This window comes from Tripterygium wilfordii, chromosome 10 (genome assembly GCF_013401445.1).
Source record: "Tripterygium wilfordii isolate XIE 37 chromosome 10, ASM1340144v1, whole genome shotgun sequence".
Taxonomy (NCBI): Eukaryota; Viridiplantae; Streptophyta; class Magnoliopsida; order Celastrales; family Celastraceae; genus Tripterygium; species Tripterygium wilfordii.
Window position 1 is genome coordinate 8952643 of NC_052241.1, and position 20052 is coordinate 8972694.

The following is a 20052-nucleotide window of genomic DNA, read 5'->3' on the forward strand; positions in this document are numbered from 1 at the left end:
TAATATAATTAAATTTTTTTTTAACCCTTGTGACATTAACCATATTGGCAACTACATGACATCCAGTGTGACATCAGCAATTTTTGTCAGACTGGTGCATACAATGTTTTTGGATATATGTTGATTGAATTTTGCAACTTCAAAGATAAAAAAAAAAACAACACAAGTGGAGCTTCAAGGATAAAAACAAGAAAATAATGGTGAGATTTCAAGGAAAGACTATATAGTTTAACCAATTTTTTATATATGAAATCTTTTTTTACTACAACAAATGCTTCGGTCCCAAGCTGTTTGTTCTAAAAATTACTTTGATCTGGTGAAATTGCAGTTGTTCTGGTGTCACTTGTTGCTGTGATTCTTGTCTTTCTACTGCTAACATTTTGCTGTACGTAGTCAGTAACCTTTTGAAAATCTACATCTATGTTTTTTTTTTTTATAAGTAAGAATTGTATTAAAGAACAAATACAAAATACGAGGGGTATACCCCAAGAAAACGTCTAGAGACCACCACAATTTTAAAACCCAACTAACCAAAAGGCCAACAGTCTAGCAAACTAGTCTTACAGAAGCCAGCTATAAAACCAAAGCCAAAGCCAAATTGTAAAAACCAACAGCGGGACAACTAGAACCCGACAAAATCAATGATCAAGGCAGCGTCTTGCTCAAAACAAGGACCAAAAAACATGCACCTATATGTGTTCCCTTGTTCATGTAATATAAGTTTATCCGTCCATGGCTGTCTATTTTTGTTCCTGTCTTACCAATTTCCTCATGTGTAAAATACGCTTGCATTTATCATATTCCTTTGTTCATGTATAATCCTTAGGTATGTTTTTTAACTTACCCATAGCCTTGACAGCATAACAACAAAATTATAAATAAAAAAATCGCTACAGTGTAGAGAATTCCAATATACTATGGAGTACTAGACGACGAAATTGAAGTAGTTTATTAGGTTTCATTTATACCTCTGTGAAGCAGAAACGAAATGCAAAGTTGCAGTTAATTTACCTTCCATCAATATCCTCTCCAAATTCATCATGGATGTTCTACAATTCCCAATCTTTTCGATCCTCCTGGTCAGCTTCATTTTCTTTACGTTTATGGTTCTGAAAGTGTGGAAGAGATTTGAGCCAAATGAATCAACTTCGAATCGAGCTCCTGGGCCGTGGAAGTTACCTATTATTGGGAACTTGCATCAGTTGGTTGGCTCTGATCCACCCCATCACATTCTCCGCGACTTGGCGAAGAAAAATGGACCCTTGATGCACCTACAACTTGGAGAAGTTCACATCCTTGTTGTTTCTTCTGCAGAATATGCTGAAGAGGTAATGAAAACTCATGATGTTGTGTTTGCTTCAAGGCCCCAAATAAATAGTTTGAGAGTCATAACTTATGGTTACAAAACCATGTCCTTTTCACCATATGGTGGATATTGGAGGCAACTGCGAAAGATTTGTGCACAGGAGCTTTTGAGCGCGAAACGGGTGCAATCATATCGATCAATACGGGAACAAGAGACGTCCAAGTTGATCCAACGGATTTTCTCAGAGGCAGGAACATCAATCAACTTGACTAAAAAGGTTTACTCATCCATCTGTACTTTGACATCAAGGTTGGCCTTCAGTGATGAATCCAAATATCAGGAAGAATTCATTTCAGCTATGAAAGACGCAATCAAGATAACATCAGGATTTAACATAGGCGATTTGTTTCCTTCAATGAAATTTCTTCAGTTAATTTGTGGGGCGAGTTCTAAAATAGAAAAGCTACATAAACAATCTAACAGGATTATTGGAAGCATTCTTGATGAACACAAAAAAAAACGTAATACAAGAAAATGTGAAGGAAAATGTGAAGAAAATGAAGATCTGGTTGACGTTCTCTTGAAATATCAAGAGAAGGGAGACCATGAGTTTCCATTATCTATGGATGAAATCAAAGCAGTAATCGGGGTAAGTATATTTTCCATTACAGTGAATGGTATTAAAACCAATCATATGAGCAATAACATATATCAAACTTAATATTGGATACTTGCTCTCTCAATTTATCAGGATATTTATGTTGGTGGAACTGAAACATCTGCTACAACAGTAGATTGGGCTATGGCAGAAATGATCAAAAACCCAAGAGTGATGGAGAAGGCGCAAGCGGAGGTGAGACAAGTTTTTGACACTAGAGGACGTGTCGATGAAACAGGAATTCCTGAACTAAAATACTTGAAGCTAGTCATTAAAGAAACACTAAGATTACATCCTACCACTCCTTTATTAGTTCCACGAGAAAATTCAGAAAATTGTAAGATCAACGGATATGTAATTCCTGCTAAAACCCGAGTAATTGTGAATGCATGGGCTATTGGAAGAGATCCCAAGTACTGGCCTCACGAACCTGAAACGTTCTACCCGGAGAGGTTCCTAGACAATCCCATTGACTACAAGGGAACCAACTTCAAGTATATCCCATTTGGCGCTGGAAGGAGGATGTGTCCTGGAATGACTTTCGGCCTCGCCAACGTCGAGCTTCCACTTTCACAGTTTTTGTATTATTTTGATTGGAAACTTTCAGACGGATTGATACCAGAAGATCTCAACATGGCAGAGGAATTTGCTGCAACAGTTTCAAGGAAAGAGGATTTGTTTTTAATTCCTTCTCCTCGTCGTCCCCCACCTGCCATTAATTAAACTTTAGAAGTCTCCATTTTTTCTTTCTCTTTTCTCTGTCCACAAAGTTTCAAATGTATGTGCTTTTTGTTTGAGAAGAGGAGGGGCAGATCTTCGTCTCTTCTTCCTCCCTTTTGCTTCTAGTCGCTCTTTTTGCTACTTTCCTTGTTTTAGTACTTTTCTATTTCAATAATGGACTAAGTTTTTTGGGGATTGTCCATTTAGCCTCTCTATGAGATGAATTTTTTCCTGGTCTGGGAGCACCTTAGCACCCTAACTCATTGCGAACGCGAAATTGTTGTTTACGGGTGAACTTTCATTAGAGTTTTCCAAAACTGGAGATTATTGTTTCTTAGCGTTTCTCCAACCGCATCCCATATTTCAACATCACATCTAATAAAATAAAAAGAAAATGTATAAGAAATAAAATAAAAGCACGAGCGAGAAAATAAAAAAAGAACTTTTGATTTGGGGTGTTGGGTTTGGGGTATGTAAGTCACCCACCCAAAATGGGTACTTTGGAATATTCCTTCAAGCTGTCCAAATTGAAAAACAATATCCAAAATAGATTTCACTCATTTTTTGGGTATCCATTGGAGATGCTCGTAGCATACGAAATGAAAAAAATACGGTCTTGTGAATTTGAGAGCCGCTGCAATGTGCTTTGGGGGAGAGGTGATACCACAAACAAGAATATTATGAGAAGAGGAACATAAATTGTCTTCCTAACCATGCATACCAGAGAGTTCTGATAGGATTAAAATGATTCACAAGTTCAAATTTCTGTATAGATCATATCCAAGGTATCTGAAACTGAATTGAAAAATGAACGATTGTGGTATAACAGATTCAGCCATATAAAGCATAAAGGTTCTGAATAGGAATCAAATTCATAACCTCCAAAGGAGACCAGCTGATGCAGTCGCTAATCAATTCTATCTGGAATGGAATCGTAAACAATTGTCATTGACCAATATTCGTTAAAACAACCATATCTTTGGGCTCGATTGTCCGTTTTGGGCCCATAATATATTCAATTGAAGCTTGTTTTGAGCCTGACAACATCATTAGGAGCATTTCTTGGCCTCAAAAATGGACATTTCAATATGTTTTTAGTACTTTGTCGATTTTTAGGCATGTTTTTATTATTTTCCATATGTTTGGGAATATTTTTCTTAATTATTTATTTCATTTTATTACGTAGAATGCAACTAAGGTTTCGTTTCACTATTTAAGGTCGTAAACTCTAATAAAAGAGTAATTTTTATTAAATTTTAATAAAATCAGAGAATTTTCTCTAAATCTACTTCCGTTCAGTTTTTAATAAATTGAACAAGTGGAACTTGTTTTTTACTTCGAATTTGTTTTGCCATCCACGCTTCGCATCACCAACTCTCTCTAAACTGTTATATGATTCCTAACCTAACGCCATTTGCAGGAAATTGTTGGATCAAATTCATTGGACATAGAAAATTAAGGGAGTTTCAATTTAATTAAGAACTTTGAAATACTAGATAATACCCTATCTTCCTTCCTCTCTCTTTTTAATGAAGAGAAAAATATACTCTTGATATTTGGATGGTCTACCTCTTCGGTTAAAGATTGACCATGTTAGGTCTATCCTAGACACCTCTACCATTTGGTGTTGGTCCATCTTATAATTTGGCCCAACCCAATCCACCAGAGGTATTGTCCACTTTGAATTATCTGGTTTCGATATGGGACTTGGTTTCTAACAGTCCAACAGCCTAGCTAAAGTCACAAAATGTTGATTATCTATTCCATACATACAGTGGTATGTTATCATAAATTTAATTATTTGATGTTTTAGACTATGATTGGCAAGAGTGTTCAAGGGGATTTGGGAGTGAAGGTTCATGAGCCTTTCAATAACAATTTTACCCTAATTTTAATGGAACCCTCCCAAACTAATCTTTCCCCACATCCACAAATGGCCTTGTCAAGCATAGCTTAAAGCCTTAAAACAACAACCAACAATACCGAGAGTGTATTGACATTTTTTTTCCCCAAAAATAGTGCTCTAATAAATTACCAAAGGTTATTGAAATGGGATATTGGGTGGTTTTATAAACTAGGTGTAGGTAAAAACTTTGATTGAGAGCAATGAAAAGTTAGTTGAGGGTGGGTTATATATATATGCCATTGTTTGGAAGGTAAATTCTGATAAAAGTTTTTGATAGATAAAATTTAGGGGAATTTACACAAATCACAAAATGTGAGAGTTGTGTTCCAATAAGAATAAGTCAAAGAAAAAAAAACTTTAGAAATAAGGATAAAACTTAAAAACGTACCAAAATATCCTTACATTGTCAAAAATATTTCATCTTCTTCTTCCCTTTTTCTTCTTACGTCTTCTTCTTCCTTGCACCTCAATAGAGTAAGTCTGTGGTCCAGTCATCGTTCCCGAGGAACAAATCACTAAAATAAAGCTCCATGGCAATCCGATCAAAGCCCAATCTGACCGTCGATGATCACTTGAATCGCTGGAAAAAGCTTGGTGAAATCACGGACCATCGTTTGGGAAATAGTTCGATCCAAAGTCAACGTCGGCAACTGTCGACATCACCAATCAACTCACCAAACCAAGGGGTGTCATATTTGAAACTAAATTTGGTAACATGAGTGAAACTATTCTGGTTTCGGAATCTATTAATATTATATCGATTTTGGATCTACTGATATGTGTTTCGTATATGCTCATATTATATATGTGCTGATATTATATATGCTTTGGGTATGATGATATTATATATACTTAAATGAAATTATTGTGTTTCAATCTTCAAACATATATAATAAAATAGATATTACAAAACTAGGAGTGTTAAACGATTGGTTTGGTCAATTTTTTGACATAAATTTAGCAAAACAAAATGTTGGTTTTGTCGGTTTTTCGGTTCAGTTTTTAGTAGAGAAATGTACAATTTTTTTTAAAAAAACGACCAATTGGTTTGGTTTTGGTCGATTTCGATTTTGACAGTTTTTTTTAACATCCCTAAACAAAACAAATATAATAAAAACAAATATAATAAAAACAAATATCATATCAGCAGGGCGAAACATATAACATATCAGCAAATCTCATGTGTAGAGTGGACTACCATCGTCCGACCACCAATCATGGCAGTCGACCCACCAAATAAAAGTGTCGGAGCACCATGACCAACCCCCAACCATCAGTTGTTGGTTCCATCGGAATCTGACCTTAAAGTCACGGTCAACCGTTAAGAAAACAGTTAGATCCGGTCGTCGGAGACAACTCCACCACAAACAATCACCATGAGAGTGTTCCCTAGATTTAGGCACACCATCCCAACCCATTGGCTGGTCGGAATAGCCACTGAAGGAGGAAGATCCGATTGGATATCAAATGGGGAAACAGAGGGTATTTCTGTCAATAAAATAAATGTTTATAACTTCTTTGTTTTTTTATGAAATATTATTTTAATCTTTATAGATCTTTTGGAACAAAACTAATTTGAGTGTTTTCATTGGAACAAAATTTTTAATTGAGGGACTTATATCTAATTTTCCTTAGAATTTAATGAAACTTACACTAATTTGGGAGTTGATAAGAAAACCTTAAATGAGTTGAGAACGTTTGTCAAATCTCCTAGAAACCATCCACATCATTTTCCAAATGTCGTGTCCTCCAAAACCCTCAAAAATACCTCCCTCACCTTCTCAAACCCTCTCCCAAATACAATGTAGGCCTTGTTTGGATGGCGATGGTTGGAGCATTCTACTCCAGACGACAGTGCGGCGTCTAAGACAGTTTTGGACAGTATAGTCACATATGATACCAAAAATCCCATTCCCAAACAGAATTATTACCCCTCAGGCCCCTCACAATCTCCCAAAACCCCAACTGCAACCTCTAACAATGATTGAGGGAGATTGTGAGCAAAAATGTTAGACGTCCTAGCAATTCGGATCCTAGTGTTTACAGTTATTGAGGTGTATAGACAACATTTAAAGTATATGTGATGTGTTCCACATGCACTTTAAATGCCATCCATAAATTTCAACAACTGGGATAAGTTGAGGAGACGAATATCCTTTTCCGATTGTAAGGAGGGGTATCGACTATCAACTAGCGCACCATTTTGGCGTACCAAACAATTAAATTTCTTATAAAAAAATGATACATTCAAAATGTAAATAATTTTAACCGTTGGATCTTAAAAAAATTGAAAAGATTTGTTACCTAACACTCATCCTACGGCTCATTTATTAACATTTTTCATGATTAATTAAATAGTTTTCCAAGAAAAAAAAATTATATTATTGCATTCACATATTAATTTTTTAAAAAATCTATTATTGCTTTCACATATTAGTTTTGTACAAAAAAAAAAGAATTATCTGGTGTATCGGTTGATAGGTGCACGGTGCACCCGCCCTCAATCCCCACCTACCAATCCAAGCAAAGGCCAGAGAATAAGACAAGTCCCTAAAATGGAACCACCTCAATACGCACGATAACATTTTGTCCGCCACTTGCGTGACTTGTCGCGGTGGCTTCCCCGAGACAGCCGAGACAGACAGAATAGAATCCAACCTTGGCGTGGCTCTAATTTTCATGATCAGTCACGTTAACTTGGCACACCCTCAAAACTCCACAATTATACGCCTCAATCCCCAGGAATTGCAATCTAACTTCCCCAATGGTTTTAGGATCTTTCAATCCCCAAAAATTTTTACCCAACATTCGTACTTTTACTTCACTTCTCCAATCCTTTGTATTTGCCATCAATTTCAATGGCGCTGTGTTTTTAGATAGATCCTCTGTTTCATCTTTGTACTCTTCTCATATGACTTATTCTAATAATGTACTAATAAACAAATTAATTGAAACGATTTTCAAAGATTACAGGCGCAATTGCGGAGATTCCAGCCATTTGGTAATTGAAATTATTGTTTAGTGGACAAGATTCTTCATTGTTCAGGTTTGTTGCTTTGTCAGTGAGAGGGATTGCTATACATTCAATTTGGGGGGACTTTGACTTCGTTTATTTATTTGTATTAGGTGAAAGGGGTAATTGTAAATGTCTTTATCTTCAGTTTGTTGCGAAAGAAGACAAAGCGAAAGTAAATGCACAAAAGCTGCCAAGCAGGGCATAAATTAATACGAGAGAGAAGTTAACATAAAAAGCGTTTGTCCTTTTTGGCTTTTACGTATTTCCTTCCATTTATTTCCAAGCTTTCTTTAAAAATAGAATTTTGTAGAAAAAGAGGAAGAGAATTCATAATAGTATTCTGATAGACTAGAACGGTGTTGGTGGAGTTGTTGGAATTCTGCCTAACTCAATCAAAAGGTACCTCCTTTTCCTTTTTCTCAAATTTCTGTGAAAATTTTCCGTTCTGGGTGTTGGAGGGCCTTTGGTGGGTTGCTTGAGGAGATTCAGGGGTTCTGAGTTTATTTTCTAAGTGGGTATTGGTTTCAGAGGACGAAGCGAGATGGGTTCTTATGGAAAGCTTGCAAGGAGGGCAGTGGAGACTGATATGCCTATCATGGTTCAGGTATTCATTGATCTTCTGGTTTTCCTTTTTATCCTCGTCATCCAATTATAGAATCTAAACTGTTGTGACAAAATCTGTTGGTTGAAGTGGTTTTTTGTGGCGTTTACCAGTTGGAAGTGTCTCTGATGGTTAAATTGGTGATCCTTTTACTTGGAATACCTATGTCTACTTACATATGTGGATGATTAACATATATGTATATGGGTACTTTATTTTGTTTAGTCTAATTATGTTGCGCATTGATGAAGTATTTCGATGCCTTCTTTTGTATGCTTTGTATCTATCAAAGTGGGTGCTTTGATAATGAAAGTGAGGAGTTTGTGTTCTTGCAGATACAAGAATTGGTCCGAGGAGCCAAAAATGCAGTCTCTTTGGCTCAGGTTTGTTTTTCTTTCTCCATTGTTTGTCCTCGGAATTTGTTTTGCATGATTTTGGAGGCATTGAGATACGAGAACAAGAATGGTTTTTTTAGTTCTACAATGTCAATTGTCCTTTTGTTTCGCCTTTCGGTATTACTATTTTGTTATTCACGTATTGAGATTAGAGAACAGTTATTGCTCTGGTCTTTTAAGGGTTGGTGCCATGTTTGGGGCTGGTTTTGAAAGGATTTATCTTCTATTTTTTCAAAGGTCAAGAACCATAAAATGAAACAGCAATTGCAGGACTCATGTAGGAGTATCGACACTCCACGTGCCAGTTTTTGGCAATGTATTTTCTAAGCAAGTTTTCCAAAAATTGGTACAGAAGTTCTGCAAATTCAGGCACTCAACGTTTTCTTTTTCTACGTTATTGTTCCTGAAATCTTCTTATAAACAGAAAATGGGCTATTATTAACATTTCAAAAAAGAATTTTTTTACCAGAAGGGACATATGCGCTTTTGCATTTAATTGATTTTGTTAGAAGATAACACCATAGAGTCTGCTTTATAATCTTAAACCAAATGGGGCTGCAGAAACATGAGTAGTACCTTGCCCACGATGTCTGAGTTGAAGAAAGCTCAAAAACTTCCTAGTTTGTCAGGCTTCAAATCCGTCAATTTCTCATTTGTTTGATCTTCGGCATGTTTTACTAAATTGGTTGAAGAGTTCGAATAGGGTATTACAACTGGGAGTCTACTTTAATTAGGATGCTTTTTTGTTCTTTGTCTTTTGTCATTCTCACTCTTGTATCAACTTTGATTGTAATTATACGTTCTTTAGATGGCTTCGTTTTATATCATCTTTAGTGTCCTTTTCTTTGTTCATATTTTTCCTTTCGAGGGATTTCTCATTTTTTTGGTGGAACTGCATTGTAGGGGGTAGTATATTGGCAACCTCCTAAACAGGCACTTAATAAGGTAAAAGAACTTGTATGGGAGCCGTCAATTAGTTGCTACGGTTCTGATGAAGGTATTCCACCTCTAAGGGAGGCTTTGATCAAAAAGGTAAATGCACATTTCAAAGAGTTTATGTAATTGTTGTTTCTCTTTCCTTTTGATTGTTTATGTTGTGATCCTTTTTGCAGTTTAGTTGTTTTTTTAGTGAAAATTAATTTTAACTTGACGTTCCTACATAAAGTGGAGCAGAAAAGAGACAACATTCAGTCTTAGAAACTGAAATTGTTTTCCGGAAAATTCAATACTAAATGAAAACTGCTTTCCCTAAAATAAAATTGAAATAAAAATCTGGAATTTGTTTTCCAAACTGAATGGATAGATTTGTTTGCCGCTCCTTCTCATTATTTCCTACTTGTCTTATATGTATTCTTGCCTTTAACAATTTCGACCAAATTCTTTAGTGCCATTCAATAAGAGCCTTTTTTGCATTTAGAAAATATGTACATAATGATTTGGCATAGCTTTCACCATCGTTTGTGGATGTTTTCTTTGTTTCTAAAAGCCGAGGCAGTCTCTGGTCCAGTCACAGCATTTCTAATCTTTATAGTTCTGAAATTTCTTTTTCTTCATCATATGCGTGTGTAGCTGGAGAATCACAGCCTAAGTTATTTTCTAACACTTTATTTCTGTATCTTATCTTACAGTTGGGACAGGAAAATAAGTTGTTCAAGTCATCAGTGATGGTTACTGCAGGTGCAAATCAGGTGATCCACAATGCATGTGGAATTCATGTTTATTTTCATGGAAGCTATATAAGATATGTACAAGTACTGAAGCTATGGACTAGATTTTTTTTAAAGTGAACAGCATGATATATTTTTTCTGGGAATAATCCAGCTGCATTAGGAATAATCAAGCTTAGGTTAGGGGTCTTTAGGCTTGGGTGAAGTAAGTTTTTGCAATCTTAAGCTTATTTTAGCTGTGGAAGTTCTGTTCAGTCCTGCTTAAGTAACTTTGCGATATTCTTGCCAGCGTAACCTACCAAAGCTTGGCCATTTCTCAAGTCCAACCAGGATTAAACTTGGACTTGCAAAGAACCCGTAAAGGCAGGATAAGGGGCAATAAACTTGTGTAAACTCAGCGGCTCTAATTGCGCAAAATAATAGATGATAGCTTTTTTATTAAGAGGTGCTTCATAGTCTGTTCCCTATCTTATCCTAAATAAGTTAATGAAGAATTTTTTCCTCAAATTTAGATGAGCTGATGTCTACACCACTTAAAGGTCATTTTGTTGACAAAAGAACCCCAACATTAAAACAAACAAGCTTTTTACTTGGGTAAGCTTGAGTTGTTTCCAAATTGCTGGGCTTGCTTGCAATAGCTGCAAACATGAGGAGTAGGTGGACCCTTTTATGCTGTCTTGTTGCTAATTGTTTTTGATACATTTCAAACTATTTATTATAATATGCTTACTTCCATTGCACATTATGTGCTCTTTACCTTTAGTTTTTAAAATCTTATGAATCAATGTACATTAGGTGCTCTTTACCTTTAGTTGAAATCTTATGAATCAATATCACATATTGCTTTCTAATATTTATATATAGTTATGGGTTCAATTGGATGAGTGTTTAAAAAATCCTGGTTGAAACACATTGAGTAAGAAAGAACTATTCTCCTTGGATATGAGGAAAGATTGTACGAAGTTGTTGGAAGTTCTGAAAGTGTATCTAATTGACTATGCCCTTCTTTGGTTGTGAACTATTTTCAAATTCATGAGTAGTGATGATGGGTCTCAAAGATAATGGCAGGCTGCATAAAATTGATTGTAATTGGACTTCGTAAATGAATTAATGAAATGGAGACAAAAGAATATAAGTGCACCTTTCAGTGGAGATATGTAATTTTCCTTTGTATTGTTTTGGTCGACATTTTTATGGGTTAACATTCTTCATTCTCTATCTGACTCTCTGGATGCACTTCACTGATAGACCTATAAGAATTCAAGTGTATCAAACAAGTTGTTCACTATTGCATTCATGGTCACTTGCTCCGCACTTTTCATATCTTGTTAGCTGTATGGAATTTTAGTAATGACCAGGGGATAATTTTTCTGGATCTATCAATGTCCACATAATTTCTAGAAGCTGATGTATTATTAACCTGTTTTGGCAGGCATTTGTAAATCTTGTTCTCACATTGTGTGATGCTGGGGATTCAGTAGTTATGTTTGCTCCATACTACTTCAATGCCTACATGTCTTTCCAGATGACAGGTGTTACAAATATATTGGTGGGTCCTGGTCACCCTGAGACGCTTCATCCAGATGCAGGTAGCAACTTCATAGACAATATTTATTTTGTTAGTCTTGATAACGTATTTTGGAAACAGAAATTTGGTTAGTGCTATCTTTTCTCTCTGTTGTGTAATGGACAAATTGTTTTCATAATGGTGGAGTTGGGTTGCGTGATATGTTCTTTTGTAGACGTAACCTGCAGTTTCTTTTTTGTTTATGACGTCTATTATGTCCACCGAGCTCTACCATTTCTTTCTTGCGTTTTGCTTTTGTAGCCTTGAACTAGAGGATCTTTTTTGGGGTTAGAATTATTTTCAATTGATCTCTCTCATATGCTTTTTTCAAGTTCAGGTTGTGGTGTGATCGGTGTATGTATCTCATAAATATTGGAATTCTAAAAAAAATGTAAACAAGGCTCCTGCAGTGGATGGAGTTGGGGATATAATGATGCGTGCAAACCTTATTCCGACATAATATGTGGGGAGGCTGTTTCTAGGAATTGAACGGGTGACCTCTAGGTTGCACCCCTGCAACTCTATCATTGCGCCACATGTTCCCCTGTAAATATTGGAATTCTATGAAGGCATTTAAGAGTCTTTCAAAGTCCTTTAAGAGGGATTGCATCCGTCCTTCCACCATTCCCTAATTTAGTATTTTTGAGTATTTCAGTTTATGTCTAATGCATTCGTGTGCTTGCACACATGCATACATAACACCTACTTACACACATATTTTGGGAAAGGAGATCTACTTTTTTTACAATTTCTTGTATGAACTAGTGATTGATTAGACAACTCTTTTTCATGATCATAAGTGATTCTGTGATTATATACTTGAGGTTATGCTTCGATGGACAGGTTACTGTATGCATGAGACATGCTATATTCTTGAAACAGGAATCTCTTGAATCAATTCTAATTTAGAATGAAGCACATTTGGTCTTCTGTGGGTTAAGGGTTTGTTACGTTCAGAGCTTGTAATTCAGTGTTCTTTTGAATTCCAGACTGGTTGGAGAAAACATTGTTGGAAACTATACCTGTCCCAAAGGTTGTTACTGTTGTTAATCCGGGCAACCCCTCAGGAACATACATTCCAGAGCCCTTGCTTCAGGTTCTACATTTGACTGTGTCTCTTTCATTTTCTAATGCAGTAATGCACAAATCTGCGTCCCATCTCTTTGTGTGTGTGGCTTTCTATCTGAGTTTGGCTGTATCGTTATCAAGCAAAAAACGTAATGGTCTTAAATCATTCTGCCAAGAAAAAAATAGTAGCTTCCACGTTCTGTTATGAAATCTTTGTAAAAGTATTTTTCTAACTAGGCCTTTTTTCTTCGGTTTTGAGTAGAGGATTTCAGATCTATGTAAGCAAGCTGGATCTTGGCTTGTTGTAGATAACACATACGAGTAAGTGATTTCTACTTTAAGCTTTGTGCCACAGTTTTTGATGTATTCTGTTAGATATAATTTCCTCATTAGTCATTACATGGTTGCTCATTCTCAATAGATTTGATTTCATAATGAAGGTAATAGTGATTGTGTTCGGCATATAAGGTTGTGGAGTCAGCTAAAAAAAGGAGAATTTGTCATGAGATTGCTGCAAATGTTTTTTCTTTTCCCATGCAATTAAAAGTCGGAAGGATTGGCTGATAAAAATGTAACTCATCATGAACAATCTGTGTCACTCAAATAAACCGTCACTGAAGCATAATATAGGTCAAGGCTCAGCGAAAAAGAAATGAAATAAGACGGCTACAAATACAGTTATTTTTTAATTTGTAATTAAGCAGATAAAGTACTGCCATTTCTAGAAAAGTCAATTCCTTTTCCCTTCTACCATTGCTTAACAGCTCTAAGTGAGGCTTCTTATTATATCTGTCCTTAGTTCGAGTTTGATTATGGGGTTTGGGAACAATGAAAACTCTACAATTTGCCTTTACCTTTTTAAACTTGTTATTCAATGCATTAAATCTCTCTCTCTTTCTCTTCCCTCTCCTTCTCCCTTCTTATGTAACTATCTTATTTTTTTAGTTTAATGTATCCTTAAATCGACTAACAAACCAGGAATGGATATGAATCGTTTTCCAAGTGGGCATTGAGCTGCTCATGGTACAAATCTGGATCTTAACCGCTTTACTTCTAGGTATTTTATGTATGACGGTCGGAAACACACGTGCCTCGAAGGGAGTCACATAGTCAACATTTTTTCCTTCTCAAAAGCCTATGGAATGATGGGATGGCGCGTTGGATATGTAAGTACAGCTCGGTTCTTTTGTGAGTGAGATTAGTTTAATCAAAAACAGTTCCATTTTTATTAATCACAACTCCCACATCTAAGCGATGTGGGATGTTCGTATCATTTATATATGTGCTCCTTGGACTCTGCAGTGGTAGGAACCTTGAGTAGTCATTTCCCTTCACTGCGGACATTGAAAAACATTTCATTGGATAAATTAAATCTGAAAGCACACTAATCCGACCTTGATAAACTTTTATGTAATGCATATTGGATATGTCTAAGAGAAGTGGGAATTTATGCAGATAGCATATCCAACAGAAGTGGAAGGCTTTGCTACTCAACTTCTGAAAGTTCAAGATAACATACCAATCTGCGCCTCGATACTTTCCCAGCATCTTGCTCTATACTCCTTGGAGATGGGACCTGAATGGGTCACCGAACGAGTGAAGGACCTTGTCAAGAACAGAGACATTCTTGTGGAAGCACTCTCTCCATTGGGAGAAGATGCTGTGAAAGGCGGAGAAGGTGCAATTTATTTATGGGCAAAGCTTCCGGACAAGTATCTCGATGACTCTAAAGTCGTTCACTGGCTCGCTACAAGGCATGGAGTGGTCGTAATTCCAGGAGGAGCATGCGGGTGTCCGGGGCATATGAGGATTTCATTTGGAGGCTTGAGAGAAGAGGACTGCAAAGCTGCTGCAGAAAGGCTGAGGAGAGGGTTGGAAGAATTGGTGAAAGATGGAATGGAGGAGTAACAAACTGCTTATGACACAATTGAATGCAGGTCTTCAACCTAATAAATTGTCTGAAATTATAATCATAGTTTCAGTCATATGTACATTGATTGGTCAAGTTACTTCACAGGTGCATGTATGTATGATTTACACTGAAATTGATTATACTGTGCAAAAAATGTTTGAGGACAGAAGTTGTTAACATTATGTAAAACTGTCAAGTTGATATTGGAATAAGAGAATTATCAGTTTATGCAGTATTGAATGTACTGAAGATTTGGGTTTTGAGTGCTCATATTCTCTTGCTTGAAATGGAACAACCTGTTGTAAAACAGTCACAATTTTAATTTTAATAGATTTCATCTAGAAATGTATGTAAACTATACTTATAAACTATACTTTATAAATGATGCTGTCAGAGGCCATAAAAAAGTGTTTTGTAATGTTAGAAAAGTTGTGAGTGAAGTCCCTTTCGTTTTCTCATGTTGTTTTCTCATCAGAAGTCAGTACTCACACTGAGAAAATCTTCAGTGGTTTGGGCGCACCATGTGACGTGATGCGCACAAACCACTCAAAACTCGACATGTAGCCAGAAAATATCCCAGCAAAATGCATCTATCATATCTACCGTTGTCGTCATTCTTATTTTATCAGAGGACAAATTCGTTGAAAGGACCAAAAGATCGGAAGATGCTAAACTGACACTTCAAAGGGCTAGTAAACAATCTGGCACTTCAAATGGCTAATAATAATTTGGCACTTCAAATGGGTTTTTTTTTTTAATTTCTGATTAGAAAAATGGAATTGCTTGCAAACCGTGTTGATATTATGGACCTTGCCCTTACGCGTTTTGGTCGATTGGATCGTAAAATTGAGTTTTTTGATATTATGGACCTTGCCCTTATGCGTTCTGGTCGATTGGATCGCAAAATTGAGTTTCCACAACCCACAGAGGAAGCAAAAGCATGAATCTTGCAGGTCTTAATAAAGATTGGACATTGGAAAAACGAGTTTGGAATCCTCCCGTCTGGTAACCATCTCACTCCGATCTAGATTTGTAGAGATTCGTCGTCACAACGATGTGAAACACCTCCCAAATAATTGGATTCAAAGGATTTATTGGGCTATAAATTTATCAAATGGACTTAATGCCAATGGGCCACCAAGTCCCATTATTAAGGGAATAATCACAAAAAAAAAAAAAAAAACATTAATGTTGTTGTTGTATGTATATATTTATTGTAGCCGGTTAACTTAATGTAGACGGCTAAAATTAAGTAGGTGACAAGTTTTTTTTAAATTTTTTGGGTTTCCCACCACCATTTTTGTCCTTTTTGTTTTCCAATGTGCCTAAAATCGATATTAATCACTAATTAATGTTTTATTTCCAGCCTCTCTCCTTTGATTCTCTCGCCCTCTCCCTCTCCCTCTCCCTCTCCCTCTCCTCCCTGTAATGAATTGTCATGTACACAACAAATAAACTAATTATAAGCCCAACCCACTAAGCTTAATCAATATATATATATATATGTTTGTTGATTGACACTTATTTTGACCAACCTTACCAAATGAAGAAGCTCATGAATATGGATCATATCACCCTTCTCTCTAATGTCTGGCTGGTCCTCTTCACCTTCTTGTCCTGCATTCCCTCAACCATTTCAGACCAACCTCCAGGTAAACACATCTTAATCATTAATTTCTGAGGTTAATTATTTGGTTGTGTTAAAAAAAATAAAATGAGAATCCATTGCAGCTGTTTGTGGTTTGATAAATTGTGGGCGAGGAACGTGCACGGCTTCTGCTGCTTCACTTTTTGGTTTTGAGTGTGAGTGTAATCCCGGTTGGAAGAAGATACAAGCTGGCCCAATCACCTTGCCCTCCTGTGTTCTCCCTAACTGTGAGTCTTCCTCTCTCCCTCTCTCTCTCTCTGTTAATTATTTCCTTTGATAGTCTTTCTCTATGTGTATGAAACAATATTCTCCTATAGTTTTGTGTGAATTATATTTATGAAGGTTTTATGGTTTTCACATTCCCAACCGATGCGTAAAGCCCACCCCTTACAACGAATGAGATTAACGAGGCTTTTTCCTGACCTATTGAGTCGGATTTTGACCCATAGTAGTTGTGCTTGCTCAATGAGTTGGACTTCAATTAGCATAATAGGATTAAGGATGAACAAAGCCGTGTAAGCAGACCCGATGTATCCACAGGAACGAGATAACTCAAAGTTGACAATATTGTTTGTAATTTGACATGTATGGGAGTTTGAATTTCTAATATATGCCTTTTCAAATTTATTTTATCAAATAAAATAGTCACAGATTTATTTAAACTATATACATATTTGATTATATTAAAATTTTGTGCCTTAAATTTGGCTGTTTTTATTGGTTTTTTTTACTGTCATTGCAAGAACGTGAAACCAACTTTCATTAACAGCTCTTCCGCGAAATTTGACCCGTGCATCTTTTTTTTTCTTTTACCATTAAACATTTTTATATAAAAAAAATGAAAACTTAACGTGAAACAACAACGTGGGTGATAGTCTAGTAGTGAGTCTCTCTAGGGTTAGACCCTATGAATTCGAAAGGTTTTGAGTTCGGTTCCCCGTGAAATCAATATTCTTGTGATCACACGTTAAGATGTTCAAATAACAAGTTTGTATGATGTTATCGGTTAAAAAGAAACCTTATTGTGAAACAACAACTTGAGTCATAGTCTAGTGGTGAGTCTCTCTAAGGTCAGACAATATGAATTCAAAAGATCCTAAGTTCGGTTCCCCGTGAAATCAATACTCTTGTAACTATACGCTAAGATATCGAAATGATCACAAAATTATATGATGTTATTATCGGTTAAAAAAACCCTTAATGTGAAAGATGTCAAATCAAACTAATTATTGTTCACAAGTATTTATCTGACATGTACATATGTAGTAATATAGTCCGTTCGTTGGTGTTATTTACCAATTAATTTTGTTTGCAGGCACGCTTAATCTCAATTGCGGTGGCTCATCACCTCCACCTCCTCCCTCTCCTCCGCCATCTTTAAGTCTTGCCGACCGTAAGCATACTCGAACCAAAATGACCTATTTATTAAATTACATCTTTCAACATATTTCACTAATCCATTTTCACAAAATATGCCAAAAAATGGACTTCGATTATACATACACATATATATATATATGTATGTATGTATGTATGTATGCATGTATGTATGTATATTGCAGCTTGTGGTGTTATGTGGTGCGGGGATGGAAAATGTGTGAGCAATGGAACTGGATACTCTTGCCAATGCTCTGAAGACTCTGCCAACCTCATGAAATCCTCAGTACTCCCATGTTTTAAAAAATGTAAGAGAACAAGGACTGAGACTCACTGTTCTCTGAGATGTAGAAAGGAAAACAAAAAACACATGATTCATCTGTATATTGAATTGAATTTCATGTCTGTTTTTTATTGCTCTGCAGGTAACCTTGGATCAGATTGCACCGATCTTAATATCCTACCGACAAGTCCACCGCCGCCGCCTTCTTCAGGCAGCAATGGAAGTGGTATGTGCTGTGACCAATATGGATTTATTAAACTTCCCACTCCGAATTTGATTACTCGAGTTCTTGTACGATGTAGGACCACATGAAGCTTCGAATTGCGCAAGGAACATTCGGGCATTCTCCGTGATACTACTGTCAGCAATGTTGCTAACATGGCTTTAGAGAGGGAGAGAGAGATGAAGAGAATTATATTGAGCTAGGGTGACAATGACAATCATTCATTCAATAATGTCTTACGGTTTTATACTTGTAATCTAATCCCATATTGGTTAGTCATATATGAACTGGAGTTTTTACTAGAAACTCATTTTCCCATTCACTATATAGCAATCTGCAATTACAGGATTAGAAGATATACTCTGGGCGTGATGCAGGTCGTTGAGGCATTTCGTCGAACAGTTGTTATGCCTTGGCGATTGGCAATTGCACCAGATTTTAGTGCTTGAAGTTTTTTGAGACTGAACCCGACATACAATCCACATCACAAAACCGGCGAGAATTCTTATCATTAGAAAAGCAATACAATATCTATACAGGTACAATGAGAGGCCACTGCAACACGAGGTTGCAATGACGCCAATGACACAATAAGAGTGTGTTTGGATTGAGGGATTTGCGGGAACGGAAGAGTGTATTTCTATATGAGAGAAATAGAAATACACAGACTTGTTGTTTACAACGCTGTTTAGCTCCAACTTCTTTAGGTCCGGAGTGGTAAAACAAGCAAAATTAATAACAAAAAACTCTTGGGGTTTGCCAAGTTGATTCTTGATAATCTATGTAAACTCATGGGTTTTAAATCCGAAACTTGTTGTTAACTCTTTGTGCCACAACCGTTGGTAAAATGCCAACGGAGCCCTAATCCGAGAAACTAGGTGCGGTAAAAAAGAGAGTAAATTAACACCAAAAACTACAGTCAAGGTAGAATAAGTATGGGATTGTTGGAGATGTTGGGGATAATACCGGTGGAAATTGGATTTAGTATAGATGAAGAATTGAGGCACATTACGAAGTCGCTCTTCTTAAGAGTAAGTTAGCCTTCACCAATTCAGTCCGTACAATGAATTATCGACTAATTTATTTTAGAATACAACAAATATTCGTACGTTTATACTATCGAAGTGAAACCGTAAAAACTTGAAAGAATATGAATGCAAAACCGAATTTTAATGCTTGTACGAAGCATCAAAATAAATTGATTGTTTTGAATTGGCACACGCTAGTTGTATCAAGACAATGCAATATTCTCTCCTTTTGGACGGTCCTATTTCACAAAGCATGTTGCCGGCATGTGCTAACAAGGTGATGATGAGTACTCAATTATTAATATTTTTGTCCCCAACATTGCATATCTCACTATATATATCTGCCCATCATATTATTAAAAATTGGATGAAAGAATTGAATATATTTTTTAATAATGCTGGAGCATAGCATATGAGAGATAATTAATTAACAAGAAAATCCAAAATTATCTTCTGTAATCCCAAAGACCTTATGTTTTAATAATTATTACTAGTTATAATATAATCTAGTTGTTTCCTCGCCAAAGCTTATATACTTATAATTTCTTAATTCTGCGTTACAAGAATTAAACACTAATTAATGAGTCAAGCATTTTTCTTTTCTTTTTCTCATTAAGTATTAGTGATCACCATGAATTTCACATTTGCATATAGGTATTTGTGCGAGATTTAACTGT

At 36.1% G+C, this 20052-nt stretch overlaps 2 protein-coding genes and 1 long non-coding RNA gene across 3 annotated transcripts; all 3 read left to right on the forward strand.

Annotated features, from left to right (window-relative positions):
- Window positions 1-831: 831 nt before the first annotated feature.
- Window positions 832-2822, forward strand: LOC120007961 (cytochrome P450 71D9-like). Its single transcript, XM_038858454.1, has 2 exons — window positions 832-1955; window positions 2058-2822. The coding sequence occupies exons 1-2, from the start codon at window positions 1041-1043 to the stop codon at window positions 2685-2687; spliced, it is 1545 nt and encodes a 514-aa protein (XP_038714382.1). The 5' UTR covers window positions 832-1040; the 3' UTR covers window positions 2688-2822.
- A 5015-nt stretch (window positions 2823-7837) lies between these two features.
- Window positions 7838-15051, forward strand: LOC120007904 (aromatic aminotransferase ISS1). The gene is made up of 10 exons (XM_038858384.1): window positions 7838-8005; window positions 8135-8210; window positions 8543-8590; window positions 9506-9634; window positions 10231-10290; window positions 11702-11858; window positions 12826-12932; window positions 13167-13225; window positions 13962-14070; window positions 14360-15051. The coding sequence occupies exons 2-10, from the start codon at window positions 8148-8150 to the stop codon at window positions 14810-14812; spliced, it is 1185 nt and encodes a 394-aa protein (XP_038714312.1). The 5' UTR covers window positions 7838-8005; window positions 8135-8147; the 3' UTR covers window positions 14813-15051.
- A 2999-nt stretch (window positions 15052-18050) lies between these two features.
- LOC120007010 lies at window positions 18051-18682 on the forward strand. The gene is made up of 3 exons (XR_005470122.1): window positions 18051-18149; window positions 18267-18350; window positions 18427-18682. It is a non-coding gene; the product is annotated as an uncharacterized LOC120007010 (long non-coding RNA).
- Window positions 18683-20052: the final 1370 nt, after the last annotated feature.